General features: G+C 45.1%; 1 protein-coding gene across 1 annotated transcript in view; it reads right to left on the reverse strand.

The window, feature by feature from the left end:
* SART1 (spliceosome associated factor 1, recruiter of U4/U6.U5 tri-snRNP) overlaps window positions 1-16,993 on the reverse strand; it is a 1,237,846-nt gene that overhangs the window by 554,886 nt on the left and 665,967 nt on the right. The window contains exon 8 of the mRNA XM_069644803.1: window positions 2,775-2,920. Within this exon, the coding sequence (XP_069500904.1) occupies window positions 2,775-2,920 (146 nt within the window). The remainder of the gene's footprint in view (window positions 1-2,774; window positions 2,921-16,993) is intronic.

Here is a 16,993-nt window from a genome sequence, read left to right on the forward strand (position 1 = left end):
CTTACCAATGACTCAAGCTGCTGCTTGTGTCCCTTCATCGAGTCCCATTTAGGGTCTCCATCGTAATAACTTGTTGCTGCTAAAAGACTAGAGACTGGAAGAAATCCACAGGAACTCTTAGTATTCTGCCGCTTGTCAAGACTTTGAGCCCTCACCGAACTACCTTTAGCCAGGGTTGCATTTTTGAATTTAAGACATGCTGTGCTAAAAGCCCTCTCTAGAACCTTCCACCAGACTAGTGTTACTCTAAGCCTTTTCCTTCCTTTAAGTTACTTTATATGTGTTTGCAGAGTAAATGTCTTACTGTAAATCTGCTAAGAACTGCATGTGCGCCTAATTACCGATAATATGATGGCATTGTCTTTTCCCTTTCCAACGTTGCAACAAATGTAACTGAACAAACACAAGTGATAGTCCTTTGAAGTATATCCTAAACCTATTACAAAACGTTCTAGTGTAAACGTAGAGGTATTTAGAAAGTGATTCTGGTGCAAATATATATAATTTTAAATAAAGTGCTTCTTTGATGTACATATCTAACTGCCTTCACTGTACTTCCCTACAGCTCACATCTTCCTCTTAAGATAAGCCTAACTGCTCTACCACTCTACCAAGGTCCTGAGTTAGTACAGACTGATACTAAGAGTTGGAGATCTACAAATAACTGGGATAGCTTACTAACAAGTCTTATCGTCAGTAGGATTTTAGGAAAAGTCCCCTAACAGTCAGGGGTCTGCAGAGTCCCAAGACCAAACTTGGGACTGCAAACATTGCATCAGGATACCCATGAGGAAGTTGGTCATTCCACTCGATGGCAGGATCCACAAGCAGGTGTTAAGACTGGCTGTTCTCACCAGTCCACAGCTCATGCATCGATGAAGGGCTTCTGGAGATAAGTAAAGGAGCAAGGCGTTGGTGGAACAGTAGAAGACGACAACGCTGGTTGGCTGCAACAAGGAGTTCCAGGTCTTCAGCAGAATGCTCCTCTTCGCAGGGGTCTTTGATCCAAACGTGAGCTACAGAAAGTCTGCCGCTTATCCGGTTTGAGCTGAGTCACTCCCATGCCCACCAATGGTAATGATCTGCCCCATTCAAACTGGCAGGGGCTGTCCCCAGGCCACCACATCTGCCCAGCAACTGACACTTTGGCATGGATGTGGGGACTGGGACCAGACAATCCAAATCCCTCATCGGGACACGGAGACATAGACACACAAAAACCCACCCATCCGTTTTGCCCAGGAACTAGAGCTTCCCCTGGGAAAACGCTTACCATCTATACATCAAATTACAAGATGGCCAAAGGACAGGCAAAAATCGTGTGGACAACTATTTTAGAGTAAATGGTACTCAAAGTAAAATGCAAAAGTGCATGTGACAAAAAAAGAAAGATCTGCTGCCACCAGCCAATCCTGAACACATCATGCAAGTAACCAGCAAGTTATGAATAACAGTTAAAAGAACAAAGTATCCCTACCACATCTCACTGAACGGTGAACAGTGCAGTGTAAAATAAACCGATCATTTCATAATGGAAAACAGTGTTCTCCTGCCCTGGTAGACACTAATCAATGCCTCCAAAGAAAATAAAAGCTTAGCAAGGCAAATTAAGTTAAACAAAACTTCACTTGCCTTCAAAGGTCAGGACACAGGGTCAGACAAAATGTGAGGGTGGGTGGTGTAATAGAACTCTATGGAGGTAAGCAGCAAAAAGAAAACCTTTTCCAACAGTAAGCATGCAAATAAGCATATACCATATAGGGGAAAGGCCTATTAAGACTCCATCTTGAGAGCTCAGGGCTACAACCAATAGATCAGGCTTTTATGTGGGAATTAGCGTGTCAGATTCATCTCTTGAAACCACATTGTTTGTGCTTGATGGGAGAAGCACAGGAAAAGGTTTTATGTAGCAACATTCCTTATTAGGAGGCCACCAAACGTTTGCATGGTCCAATGTGCCAGACTTAATGTGCATCCAGCACCCAGGATCTGTATACAGTATGGGAGCCTGCACCAGACCTAATCTGGGGGTTGTGCCAAAGCAGCTGAAATGAGTGCTTGCCTAAGTCTCAGCTCTTTAACTCTACAATCAGACAGCAAAGTAACACTGGAACCTCCATGCTCCAGACAGACTTCCAGGACCAGAGAGAACCACACCAGTGCTCGCTTCCTTCGAGCTAGCTGGCGCAAACAAAGTTATTCATCTCCGGTGTCCGGGTCTCATCGGTATAGCACTAAGCCACGCCACTGAACAGGCTTACCTGGTGTCGGGGACAGGTTATATCCTGGGTAGTTCAGAAACAAAGGTGTAAGCTGGTCTTCCTGAACACTCAGTTAAGGGCCTAGGAAAATTCGAATACTGAGTAGGCCCATTTGAGCTGTGACTGGATGGATGCAGCTTTATAACAGCTTTAAGAAGCAGTTTGAAGTTCTGCTATTAGATGGCAACGTACACGCATATTGCAAAGTCTACCACCCAGGAGCATGTGACTGTTCTCCATAGGTAATGGAGTCTTTTAGTAACAAACAAGTGTGAGGAGATGACTGCCACTGCGCAACAGTAGCACATTTATTTGGACTTCAGTCAGTTGTATTTAACCACTCTCAAGCAATCACTTTCACAGTGCTTATGGGTAGTTTCATCTTGAAGAGTACAACTTGCAATAAGACTTCACTGAAATCCTACTGCTGAAACGCCTGGGCCGGCAATGGCTAATTTACTTCAAATTCTGTGAATATTTTGAGTTAATACAGATGAAGCATAAATATCTTACCATGGCCATATCATCCACACTCTCCTCCTCTTCATAAGGTTTATAGTCTGGCCTCTTCTTCTTCAGCTCTGTGTTTTTTTTTGCCTTCTCTTGATCCACAATGTTAACATTCACCAAGACATCAGTGGCATCTTCCTCCATCACACCTACAAAATGGAAAATCAGGCAGTTACATGGACTATCAAACACATTAAGAAAAATACTTCTGGTTGGACAATATTGCAACAAGTGGAGTTCACAGAACTATCAGCAATTCTGAGTGGGCAAAAGGAGCAATTGGAATCAGGCCCCAAAATGTGCACTCGCCGCTAGCTATAGGCAAGTGATTATTGGCAGTGGGCTAGTAAGAACTACTGTGCTGTGTGCATGTGGAGAACGGAATGGGCGAGGAGCTTGCAACTCTAAATGTTTAATCATGGTGGAACAATCTAGTGGGCTCTACATTAATTTAGACAGTAGTACAATTATATATAATATCTGAAAGCTATAATTGAATCGCCATCCACACAGCTAGCATGTATGAACACCCTGCTGCATTTAAACAAGACATTCAAGTTCATATCGTCATCCCAGAGTTTGAGTATAAAAGAGAACCATCCAACCCCATGCTACGGCCTGCACATGTGTGTTCCATGCACACGTCTCTGGAGTGCAAGTTTAAATGTCTATCAACGGTATCCGTTCATTCTCTCTGATCGACCCTCCCAGGTACAACTTGGGTCCTTCCTATCTTCTATCTCCCCCTCTACCTGTGGTGTTCCCCAGGGGTCTAACCTCTCGCCCTGGCTTTTCAACCAATACCTTGCAACTCTTGCATACTGCATTTCCAGTGCTATGCTGACGACGCCCAACTCATTTTCAGGCTTCCTTCAGCCACCTCCTCTCCTTCCCTCATCTCGGACTGTCATTGCCATTCAGAATTAGTGTGCCACCAACGATCTCTGTTTAAATGCCAACAAAACCGATCCTCCTCATTGGTACACCCTCTCCATCCTTTCCCCTCTGGCCGGCCTCCCTTGGCCGCCCTCCTGCCCCTACCTGCAAAGCTAAGAACCTCGGGGTCAGCTTTGACTCCACACTTTACTTCTCCCCACACATCTCTGATGTCTCTAAAAAGTCAAACTTCTTACTGCACCTCCTTAGAGGTACTCTTCCTTTCCTCACCTTCCCTCAGAAGCTCACTGTCTCAAAAGCTCTGATTCTCTCTAGGTTTGACTACTGTAACAGCCTCTTTCTAAATCTACCTGCCTCGACTATCCGCCCTTTACAACTAATCCAGAACAGAACTGCGAGACTTTTCCTTGGCCTCAAGCCCTAGGATCGTATCTCTCCAGCTCTGAAATCCCTTCATTGGCTGCCAGTGGATGCAAGTATTAAATGTAAAACCCTTTGCATTATCCACAAGGCTTTCTGGGGCCTGGGTCCAAAATACCTTCAACTATCCCTCTGTAAATACCTCCCCTCTCGATCCCTTCGTTCCTCTACCTCCAACTCCCTCGGGGTCAGTCGTTTTTCAAAGAAACGAGCTGGAGGTAGATCTCTGTCTTCGGCTGGGGCCTCCCTTTGGAACTGCCTCCCTGCCACCTTGAAACCTGGAGAACCATCTACGCTTCCGGAAGCTCCTCAAGACATTCCTCTTCGCTTCTGCCTTTGCCCCGCTGATCTGCCCTCTACCTCGGCACTGTGCACCTGGCCACCCTCTGTCCTTCGGGCCCAGTACCTGCTCACCCTGCCATCCTCCTGCACTGCCTCCGGGCCACCCCTTGCACTGGGGCCTGTATCTGTACTCTTGCAGTTCCCCACCCACTTTTATTCTGCATTTATCTGATACACCCTGACTAACCTAGCACCTTTGCCTCTCACAGGATGCACTACCACCGCCAACACCCTATTTAATTATTTATTTACTTCTATTTATTTTGTTCTCTCCTATGCTCTGCACTTTCCCCCTTTCCCCTTCCCCATGCACTTTCCCCCCTTTTCCCTTCCCCATGCACTTGAGCGTTCTCAATGTCACTGGGCCTAGTAAGATCGTTTTTGCTTCTCCCCTGTTCCCCTACCTTCACCTGGTCGCGCTCTGAAACACCTGCGTACGAGCGCGATATAAATAAAATATATTATAGCATTGACAACCAAAGCATCGACAGCCAAACCATCTAAAAAAAAAACAAACATCTAATGCATTCTTTTAGATGGTAAAGGGTTTACTTTAATAAAAATGGGTTTCAAAGGTTAAAAAAAAGGGAGATCAGGGGGACACTCCCCATTAAAAAAAATGAAAAATAAATAAATTAGATGCTTTTTTTTTTAGATGGTATGGCATTAGATGCTTACACTGTCGATGGAATGACTATACACCTCTATCAACACCTCAAAATTAATGAAAACTTTGTATTTGCATCCCAAAGTCATGCATCCAAGACTACCTGCTATTACAATAACTCAATGGGCCGTGCTTCCACTGAAGAAACCAGTGTAACCTGCAGTTACTAGGGTCACATCCTGTTAAGATCAGCAACGCTTTCTACCCCTCCCAAATGAACAAAGTAACAGCTGTTAGGTAATTAAATACATTAACTCAAATTTACTGGTGTGTAGAATATGCCCTAGCAAGGGAATGAGGCATGTAAGAAATGTTACACTTCAAGAGCAATAGTTCCGCTTGCCCTCTGCAGAGCATGACAAAAGAGCGCTGTACTGTGCCCCGGGCTTCCAGTGCCACAGACTGCATAAGTAACAGGGAAGGAGGGGAGGGAGCGGGAGCAGGAAGAGGGCACGGCGCAGCGGCTGAGGGAAAGGGGGCGGGTGGACTCAATGACAGGGAGAGGGCCGTGCACAAAAGGTTGCACCGCCGGAATGCAGGCTTGTGTGCATGGTCATTAGACATGCAACCAATATTTCATGCCCGTCAATCCCAGGATTACCGGTTTCCAATGAGCAGAGGCCTAGTGTAAAGAATATCGACCTTGAAGTAGCTAAGAAGAAAACATGCAGACGATCAAGCCTGCATTCTGTGTTAGCACCACTCGGAACGAATCTGCCTTGCGTCTGGACAGCAGCAAATGAGAATGGCAGGCCATTGCCACCTAACAACTGTAATACCCGAGAGGTTACAGTTCCCATAAATGTTGATTGAGAACATTTGCTTTTTATACGGGAAAAACTAAATTTAGCAACTACACAGAGAGATAGTGATTTGACCAAGGATAAGCCACTCTTGTGGATAAAGGAAACCTAGATCCAGACTCCATGGTTTTGCATTCAGCAGGATGGCACTGCACTAAATATGCATTTCCTACTTGCCTTTTGTTTCATATCATATAGCAATTTGTATTGCTTTCCAGTTGATCTACAAGCATTTGAACGTTTGTCGTATAAGAGAATTGAAGCAGATGAGAAAAGCCACTTGCCCAAGATAACCATTTTGTAAACTGGGATTAGAATCAATGGTATTTTACTAAAATCATAAATTTGATGGAAGAGGCACTACATAACCCTGGACCCCTCAATGGCATGACAAGAAGGGGCATCACATGATATTTAAACCCGATGACAGGTCAGCACCTGTTAATTGAGGCTAGCATTGGCAGAGGGGCCTTGGAGGCTGGCTATGGGGTGTAGCACAGTTAAGCAACCGTTAACTGAGGACGCAGAGGCTGGCAGCAGGCTGGGTGGGTCGGGTACAGAGGCTAACTATCGGGAACTGCACAGTGAATATAGGGTGTAGCTGAATATGGCCATGTACTCAGTTAGGTTAAAAGCAGAATCTGGCTACTTGACACAGTAAGGACAAAGCTGAAAATGGCTACCCAACACAGGCTAAAAGCAGAATATGGGCGCCTGACACAGTAAGGCTAATCTCAGAATATGGGCGCCTAGCAAGGCTGAAATCAGAATATGGCTACCTGGCACAGTATGGCTAAAAGCAGAAAATGGCATTTTACCCTTACTGTGTCAGGAGCCCACATTCTGCTTTTAGATGCACTGTGCCAGGGAGCCATATGCTGCTTCTAGCCTTACTGTGTTAGGTGCCCATATTCTGCTTTTAAACCAATTGTGCCAGGTTGCTATATTTTGATATTAGCCCAATTGTGTCAGGCCCACACATTCTGCTTTTAGCCTTACTGTGTCATGCCCCCATAATCTGTTTTTAGCCTAACTGTGCCAAGTAGCCATATTCTGCTTTTGGTCCAATTGTGCCTTGTGCCCTTAAAAAAAAAAAAAAAGAAAAGAAAAAGGCAGTGACTCCATTAATAAAAAAATATGGTATGGACCCTAAAGACTACGAAAATGTAAGCCCCATCTCCAATGCCCCTTTCTTCTTGAAAGGGGCAAAGCTTGCCACAGCCCAATCCCAAGAAAATCTAGAAAACACACAGGCACTGCATTGGAGACAACCTGGGTTCAGAGCCTACCACGGTACTGAAAGCATGCTCCCGGACCTGCAGACAGATGCTTCTGTTAATGTATAGGGGCATATCTGGGATGCTGATATTATTAGATCTTTCAGCAGCCTTCAACTTAGTGGACCATGAACAACTTATAAAGAGGCTAAAATCAGTCTGAGGTCCACGGAGGATGCAACCGCTTGGTTTGCATGCTTCCTTGATAAAAGAACATCTAGAGTACTCTGGTGTGATGCCTGCTCTCCTTATGAAACACTGAGGTGTGGGGTCCCACAGGGCTCCTGTCCATCACTCTTTAATATCAGTTGCCAACCCCTATGTGCCCTACTCGAAAGACTTGGCGTCTATTTTTCAAGTTATGCGTATGACACTCATCTGGTCATAGAATTAAATGGCATCTATGAAACCGACATGGAGAGGGACACAAATTTATGATGAAATCAAAAACTGGATGAAACGTGTTTAAATGCTGCGAAAACAGAGTTTTCGATCTTTGAACCAAGCTTGAGACCTCGTATGCAGGCTTCTCTATCAATAACCACCATATTCTTGTCACATCTAAGGTGAAAACCCTGGGAGTTTTCCTCGGAGCTGGTCTCCGGTCAGAGGCTCACATTCAACATACAGTGAATACAACTCCTTTCACCCAAGACTATTCTGTTTGATAAAACCGAGTATTTCAGAATCTAACTGTGAAACTCTCGTCAGTGCTTTAATCATGCCCAGAATAGACTACTCTAGCACCTTCCATCTTAGTGCTAACAAAGGTGGAATTCCTGCAAAATGACGCAGTCTGTCTGATAAGAAACGTGAATAGGCGGGAGCCTATATCGGAGCATAGGAGAAGTCTCCACTGGCTTCCGGTGAAGGCCAGGAATCAATTTAAGGCCCTAAACATTGTACATGGGTGCTGTTATGGACAAGCGCCTAGGTATTTGAAAAACGGTATGAAAGAACATTATGTTAAAAGAGCTACTAGACTTAGCGAGGAGGTACGTATGATTGTGCAACCTAGTAAACATGTCCGAGGAGCCGGAAGATCTTTCCCGGTACAGGCTTCTATGGCTTGGAACAAACTTCTGAAGGACCTCTTGCAAAATTTTTGAAAAATGTTGAAAACTACTTTGAGTTACCTGTCTTGGTAACCCGACTACCTTCTGTTTTAGTTTCTGCGTTTCTCTGCGCCCTGATGCCTGTGGGGACCAGCGCATTATGAAATGACAAATATTCTGCTTTTAGTCCAATTGTGCCAAGTAGCCATATTCTTCTTCTAGCCTTACTGTGTCAAGCCCCCATATTCTACCTTTAACCTTACTGTGTCAGGTGCTCATATTCTGCTTTTAGGCCATTGTGCCAGGAAACCATATTCTGCTTTTGACCCAATTGTGCAGATTGCTATAGTCTGAGATTAGCCCAATTGTGTCAGGTTCCCACATTCTGCTTCTAGCCTTACTGTGTAAGGTGCCCATATTCTGCTTTTAGTCTGTCAGGTAGCCGTTTTCAGCTTTGTCCTTTCTGTGTCAGGTAGAACAGATTATGCTTTCAGCCTAATTGTGTCAGGGGGCCATATTCTGCTTTTGACCAGAGTCAGATGGCCATATTCAGCTACGCCCTATATTCACTGCGCTGCTCTCGATAGTTAAACACTGTTTCCGAACAACCCAGCCACTGCCAACCTCTGCATACTCAGTTAACAGGTTCTTAACCGTGCTACACACCATAGCCAGCCTCCAAAGCCCCTCTGCCAAGGCTAGCCTCAATTAACAGGTGCTGATTGGTGCCACACCCCATATCCGGCCTCCAAGGCCTCACCACCCAAGTTAACCTAGCGCTCCATCACCTACCTACAGGGTCGACCTGTACTGTGCCCCACAATAACCACATCTCTACACACCCGGACCACTGATGAATCTAGCGATTTCACCACTATTTGCCCTGGGAAAGTCTCTCCCCACCCCCATATGACCAGGGAAGGGCAACCGCTACCTGATCCAGACCCAGCGGGTGGAATTATGAGGGAGGATTCCATGGGAGGAGATGGCTGTCAGGGAGAAGTGGCAGCTCCCTTAATGAGAGGTGCAGTGATCTTCCTTTTGGTGCCACCACCCATGCAAAATCCCCAAAGATAATATATGACAGACAACCTAAACAGAACACATTTTACAAGGAGAATATATGGATCAAATGTGGTACCCTCTCCTCCCCCCACTACCCCCGACTGCAATGGTTCTGTCTTAGATAAAAATCCTAAACTTGATGTTGCACAAAATGTTTATCTGGCATCTGCTGCTTCCTCTACACATCAGATGAAACAAAGGGATTTTGGAAAACCTAGAAACATTATGGACTACAATGGCCAGCATGCTAGAGTACTGAGACGAGGGAAGAGTTGAGGATTACTGGTGATGTCAAGCAGGCCATGTGATATAGTGGTTTCGAAACAGCTGATCGGAACATTTAAATTAAAAAGCGCAGACGCAGTTGAGGGGCAGAGGAAGGAAAAGAGTGACAGGAGCAGCAGAAGCATAAGCCGAAGGGGAGCCCATGGCAGAAGTCGCAGTCCGAGAAGAAGTCATGGAATTCTGCAGTGTGCGTGCAGCGGGAAGCAGAAGCGTGAAAGAACGGCAAGTTGCGAGAACCCCAGCAGAGAAGGACAAGTGGTTCCGCCCGACGGAGGCCAGCTCCAGCAGGCCGGCGTACATGAAGAAGTCAGGCGTGCTCCCGGGAAGTGCTGCGTGAGTAGCAGCAACCACCGGAGAGCTGTCAGCAGCGCTGGCAGCCCGGAAAGGGTCCTACCTGCACTGGACTCGCACCGCCCAGGGAAAACACACAGATGCCATTTTAAGCCGGCGAGTTTACCTAGAGAGAGGTAAACCTGGGACGCTGCATTAGGGACAATTACAATTCAAAGGCAATTGTGAAATCTCACCAAGTAGAAAAGCAGGGCAAACGAAGTACAATTCTCATCACATGGGATATCGGTTTGGGGACAACGGGAACCTGCACTGCCACCAGCCAAAAGACTTATGCAGAGAAAGAAGGGCACAAAGGGTACAATTCCGCTCTCAGAGGATACCAGTTTGGGGGAAAGCTGAACCCACATTGTCATTGCTACATGCAAGGAAACCATTGAGAGTTGTGTGAAGCGAAACCCATTCCTGGCAGGTGAACAAACCATAAAAGAAACAATTGTCTTCAAGGAGAAAACTTTGTTGCTATAAAGAGTTCAGAGAAAAGATATTTACCTTATAATTTTTTAGCAAACTATTGTGTACCAAGACATTTGCTGTGCTGTCCTGACAAAGATAACCGATGGAAATAAGGGTTGTGACATTTAAGTACAAATGTGCGGTACTTGAAAAGAACAGTGTGGAAGAAACAAGTGCTTGGTTTTTGAATAAGTGAGGAAGAGTAATTTTGTGACCTATTTGAAAGTGTTGGATGAAAAACTTTTTTCTTTGAAATGAATACAACATTGTTGAAAAAGAACTCTTGTAAAAGTCTTTCTGAATTGATTCAGGGGAAAGAATCAAACCCTGGTCACAAGGATTGCTGTATGGGAAATCAGAGTTTGCACTTTTTGCACATTTTGGTTAAACTAACAGGCATTTACTGCACGCATTTTTTTGTTCATTAGTGTGAGGGTCGGATATATTTGGACACAACGTCATTGTTCTTTAGCTTTTAGTTTGATAGGCAGGAACCTTCTGGTTAGGATAGGGACAGATATTTATTAAAAATAAAAGGGCATGGAATAAACTATGTCAAATGTTTACAAAACTACAATTTTGCATCCGTCTCTTATTTTTGACCCCTCACACCACACAAATCCCTAAAGGATGCCAAGACCGCACAGAGCCATAAAGTAAAACCGGGCTAAAACCGAACCACGAGGGCTCATGCCCCTGGTTACACAACTCGCAATTAATCAACCACAAGTGACAGCCAACAACAACCTTATAACCCATCCACAAACCAAACTACAAAAGTGAAGAAACCTTTCCAGGGACCAGGAAACAACCTGACCAAGAGGATCCCAGCTCCAAGACATTTCAACCGACAATTCAAAAAACATACCATGCCTTGCCACAATAAAGACAAAGCAGCAAGAATCGAAAACAGAAACAGGAAGGGAATCTTAACCTCATAGGAAGGAGTCCATCATTAAGAATTCACAACATTAAGAATTCACATTCACACAAACCTTGTAAAGACAACACCAAACTGACAGAGGATACAGAGCAAGAAAAGAGCTAAAACAGCTCTCGCTACCGCTTCACGTACAACTCCTCAGCAAGAGAACAAATGGCAACAATTCCACAGGCAAGCACCAAAATAAATGCGGACTCCATCGGGATGCCTAACCCAGCACTATGAAAAACAACCCATCCCAACCCGTAGAACACTCAAGAATACAAGAAACAGGGACAACCTTGAGTCGATTACCTTCAACACTCCCTACATAACCAAAGACTGGAACAAAGGACCAAGACCCAAATAGCTCACCAAGCGGCCCAAACCAAAACCAAGCAAACATGCCATCAAACTAATCAGACTACTAGACGAAGAGCTGACCACCCAATAGCTCCTCACATCTAGCACAACAGGGGAGAAACGCCAATAACAGAAACCCGACCTATACCACACCGGCTCAGACAGAAAAAAGACCAAACAACCACCCACAATGGAAAATAGACAAACACTGGAGCCTGCTCAGCGTTCAATACATGGCGAAAAACAGAAATCCACCACTTCCTAAGCAAGTAAGGCACAGACACGCTCTTTCTAGCAGAAACATGGCTGACAACTACAAAACCAGTACGCATAAAGCCATACCGGACAACTTCAAAGTAATACATGCCAACAGAGGAAACAAAAGAGAAGACTGAACTGAAGTGGTTCACAAAAAACACATCCGCGCTGCCCCACTCCCCTCAGCCAACATTGAAAACTGTAAATCTCGCCTCATCAAAACCAAACTCAACGACCAAGCTTTCATAGTGTGCCTCCTGATCTACAGACTGCCGTGTTGCAATGCAAACTTTGCGACAACACTAGCAGACTCCATCGCCATACTATCAACCTACCATGACAACATAGTCATACTGGGTGACTTCAAAAAGAAACCAAAACCTTGGCGAATTCACTCCGCGCACTCCTGGAAACACTGCACTTCAAGCAAATAGTAAACTAATTCACCCACAATGCCGGACACACCCTGGATGCAATCTCCTGCAGAGAAGGACTCTGCGCAAACGCCCCACCAACACCAAAGGTATGGAGCGACCACTACCTGATACCATTCTACATCAAACTCACATACCGACTGGAAAAGCAATACTACACGTCACCAGGAAAAGAAACTGGAGGAGTGTACACCTAGAGTCATTAACAGGTCTACTAGAATCTACGCAGCAAAACACCACAGAGCTAAATGTAATAACCACAGACTCCGCAGAAAACATACTCCGCACCTGTATCACGGAGGCCTTAATCCAGCACCAGCACAACCTTTCAAACACACCAAAATACTCCCCATGAAATGGTTCACAGAAGTGCTGAGACTTATAAAAAAAACAACCGCAAATGGAACACACATGGAGAGAACACTACAACCGACCGTACAAAATAAAATACCAAAGACAACTCAGATCATACAAGTAACAGTACTCAAAGCAAAAAACAAAATACTACATCACAAGAATTCAATCTGCTACCAACCCACAAAAAACTTCTGAATCAAAGAGATAAAAAGCCTTCATCCTGCAACAAAGACGCCATCTCAAGACAATCACTATTTAACATTGCCAAAATCTTGCGACTGAAAATAGAAACAATACAAACTATCAACAAAAAACTGGCCGATACAACCAACCACTGAAGCACAGACAATGAGAGAAACAACTACATCAAGACTCGCCTGCTTTGAACCAATAAACAAAGACATGTTCTCCACACTTATAAAGGACACCGACTTTGCAGGATATTTAAGTGACCCCTGCCACCTGACATCTACAAAGAAATCCTCAACCACAAAATCCCAGCCTGTCACTTCCAGCACCTGATGAACCTGTTGCTAATCACAAGAATAGTATCAAGCTCCTTCAAATTAGCATACATCAAACCAATGATGAAAAAGGAAATTTAAAGTGCAGAAGATCCAAGCAGCTACAGACCTATATCCAACTTGCCCTATCCGGCAAAGATCCTGGAGAACCATGTATACAGAATCCTACTTAAATAGGTTGAAACTAACAGAATGATCGACCACTCGCAAGTTGGCTTCAGACCAATGAGGAGGAACAGAATGGGCATTCCTATCCATATGGGACATTAAAATAAATGCAAACAGCTGTACTCAATCTGCCATCATACTACTGGACATATCCATGGCATTCGACAATTAGCCACCCAATATTAATAAAAAGACAGATGGAATGTGGCATAAGAGAATCTGCCCCAAGGTGGCTCACCTTCATCCTCACAAATCGAACCGAAAGAGCCTACCCAGCACCTTTAACCTGAACTACCAAAAACATCTCCAGCGGATCCAGGCTCTCTCCCCTGCTCTTCAACGTTTACATGTCCCCCTTGAGGAAAATCATTCAAACTCACAGACTGACCGCCTACAACTATGCAGATGACACACAATTGATCATGAAGATAACCACGGCCCAAGAACCAAACAGCCTCAACCATTGTCTCTCAGACATCTACAATAGGATGACCACGAACCTCAAATTGAACCCGGCCAAAACAAACAATGGCCTCACCCCAAGAAAGCAACGGAACCCACCCACAACTGGACTGGCCGGCAGGCATTGGAACCCAACCAGAAACTTCTAGTGTGGTAAATAACCTAGGAATACTCATGGACAACAGACTATCCCTGGAACCTCAAGTCAATGCAATTATATAAAAGTGTTTATCTCCCGAGACTCCACAGGAGGTTGCTCCCATATCTCTCCTTTCCACACAGAACCCATACAATCATATCCCCGATATTAACAAGAATCGACTACACAGTTTCTCGCGAGGAACACCAGAAACACTCACCAAAAAACGTCAACGCGTCCAGAACAGTGCAGCTAGGATTCTCCTGAGATTAAACAGAAAAGACCAAATCAATCCAACTCCGAGAAGCCTAAATTGGTGTTAGGGAGATTTATCATTATTGTGCTTTATCCCCTCTCCAACTGAGAACCCCCACCCCCAGAACGTTTTGCTGGACTTCTGGACCTTTTTCATTTAATCCTGAATGAGTGGAGCCTTTTTCCACTCATTCATTCATTCATTCTCATGGGCTCTGTCCTTTGGAACTCTACTCTCTGTAAATCTACCTTTACTGTGGAGCCCGTCTGCTACATAGCTCTTAGAGGCATCTGTGTTTTACTACTGCAGCACACAGCTCTGTATGGGCAGTGTTGCTGGGGACCCCTAGGGTTGTCCTTTACTTAAGGATCTAAGAAAATAATATTAAACTACAGTTCTTAAGGATAGATAGGTACGTGGTATCTCTCCCAAACTGTATAGTCAGAGATTGGCACACACCACCTTCAGTGGAGTGCCAGAGGGATACTTGGTATCCCCTTCTCTCTGGTCTTGTGACTTTTTAGTCACATAGACAATCACCTAGTTATGGCAGGTGGAAGTGGACGTGCTCTAACAGCTATTGTGTATTTTGTATGTCCATAGCCTCGGTAGTGCAAAATAGGTGCACCAAGTACCAACTTGGGCCCTCGCTTCTTTTTTTCGCTATTACTAGCGTGGTTGTTAGTTGTTCCTATACCACTCTGGGAGGGAGGGAGGAGGGCGGGGAGTGGAGGAGGGCGGGGAGCGGAGGGGGGGTGAGGGGAGAGGGGTAGTCCGTGTGCATTTTGCCTTTGGCTGGAACCAGTGGGTTGCTCTGCCCAGGCTCCAGAGTGTCTGGGCAGGCAGGAAGCGGGAGAGAAGTTTTCCACCCCGCTGTCCTTTGTCTGCCAGAGGGCCTGATTGGACAGCCAAACGCCCCTTTCTGTAAAATGCAGAGCGATTGCAGAGGAGTGTGTGCTGGAACTGTAAAAAAGGTGTGGCTTCTGGAGTGTAAAGCAAGTAGACCACTGGAAACAGAAGTAACCGAAGAAGACGACCAGAAACGCCTGTAACTGTGTGCAAGATCGTGAAGCGACCACGGTTGTCCTGACCAGCTTTTCTATGCGACAGAGGAGCTCCGAAGAGGATGACTCCGTCCCTTTGACTGGTGGGAACAACCAGCCCCAAGACAAACTTCGAAACGAGCCATCTCCTGGGGTACTAGGAGCTTCCAGAGCTGCAGAACCCCAATACCAGGAGCCCTGCCTATTTCGAGTGCATCGTAGTGGAAAGGCCGAATCCGTCCAAACCTGTGCTGAATAAGGACACGCCAGAGATCTGATACAACTCGCCCAGACCCCCCCCCTCACCAGAGCGTGGAACTGCAGGAAGCGAAGGAGATTGACCGGCCAACCTGTGTCATTTGTTGGGGCTGCTGAAAAGGTGCCAAGACCGCAGAGTGAAACCAGAAGTTGCTGAAAGTCGTGCTACAGGTCTTCCCTCGAGACTGCTGCTGAAAGACACTGTCCATGGTCCTGCCTTTCGTCACGAGAACAAGGAATCTGGAGGTTGGGTCCAGAGCTGCCACATCGTGGAGGAGCAAACACAAACACTTCAAACTGGGACTGTGGGGAAAAAGGTTACCCGATTCCAAGAAGTCACTCCAGAGCATTGGAGTGCACATAGAGGAGTCCACGGCAACCCCCTCTTACCTCGGACCCAAGCTGCTGCTTATGACCCCTTTGAGTCAATTTTTTGGTCTCCTTTGTTAGTCGCAACTTGCAGCTTCAAAAACTTTAGACACTGGAAAAAATCTGCAAGAGCTCTTCATTATTCGCTGTTTGTCAAGCCTTCATGCCCTCTCAGAACTGCCTTTAGCTAGTTTTGCGTTTTTGGACTTCAGGCAAAAACACCATCTCTAGAACCTTGAACAAAGCTCATGTTGTACTAACCACTTATTTTCCTCCCTTTAAGTGACTTTACTATGTGTGTTTGCAGAGTAAATGCATTACCGTATAACCTGTTGAGTGTGCAATTACTGATAATACGATAACCTCGTCTTTTCCCTTTCTAACGTTGCTACAAATGGAACCGCAAACACAAAAGTGAAAGTGCCCTTTGAAGTGTATTATCTAGTGTTCCTAAGTGTACAACCGTTACCGTATGAAGTATTTAAAGAGATTCTGGGGTAAAAATAAATAGATCTTTCATATAAATATATATGCAAGTGCTTCTTGGCTGTGCCTGTATAATTAAGCTGCAGAGTACTTACCTACAGCTCACATCTTCCTATTAAGGTAAGACTGCTCTGCCACACTACAAAGGTCCTGACCTACTGCAGACTGATACTAAGGGTTGGGGATAGCTTACTAAAGTCTAACTGCCAGTAGGACTTTAGGAAAACTCCTCCAACAGTTGGCTACCAGTAAAAAAAAGTGCATTAAAAGGAATAGTGCGCTCAAAAATATTATGGTCTCAAAAGATGGGCAATAAACAAAAACATGCATTAAACATAATTTTAAAGAAAGTTCCTATGTAAACTTTTGAGCAAACGAGGCTCAAAGCGTTTACATGGGAGCATCCATTTTGCCATTTCAGGCAGCCTCCTCGGCTCATGTTAAGCTCTGCCCTGGCGGCACTAAAGCAGAAAAAGCCCCCTACTGGGAGCTTATGCTTACTGCAACCAGAGCAGAGCTGTACATGGAGGAGGCTGCCATCACTTTCATTTTACATTTTCGGTGC

Source organism: Ambystoma mexicanum, chromosome 2p (genome assembly GCF_040938575.1).
Source record: "Ambystoma mexicanum isolate Mex_15411 chromosome 2p, UKY_AmexF1_1, whole genome shotgun sequence".
Lineage (NCBI taxonomy): Eukaryota > Metazoa > Chordata > Amphibia > Caudata > Ambystomatidae > Ambystoma > Ambystoma mexicanum.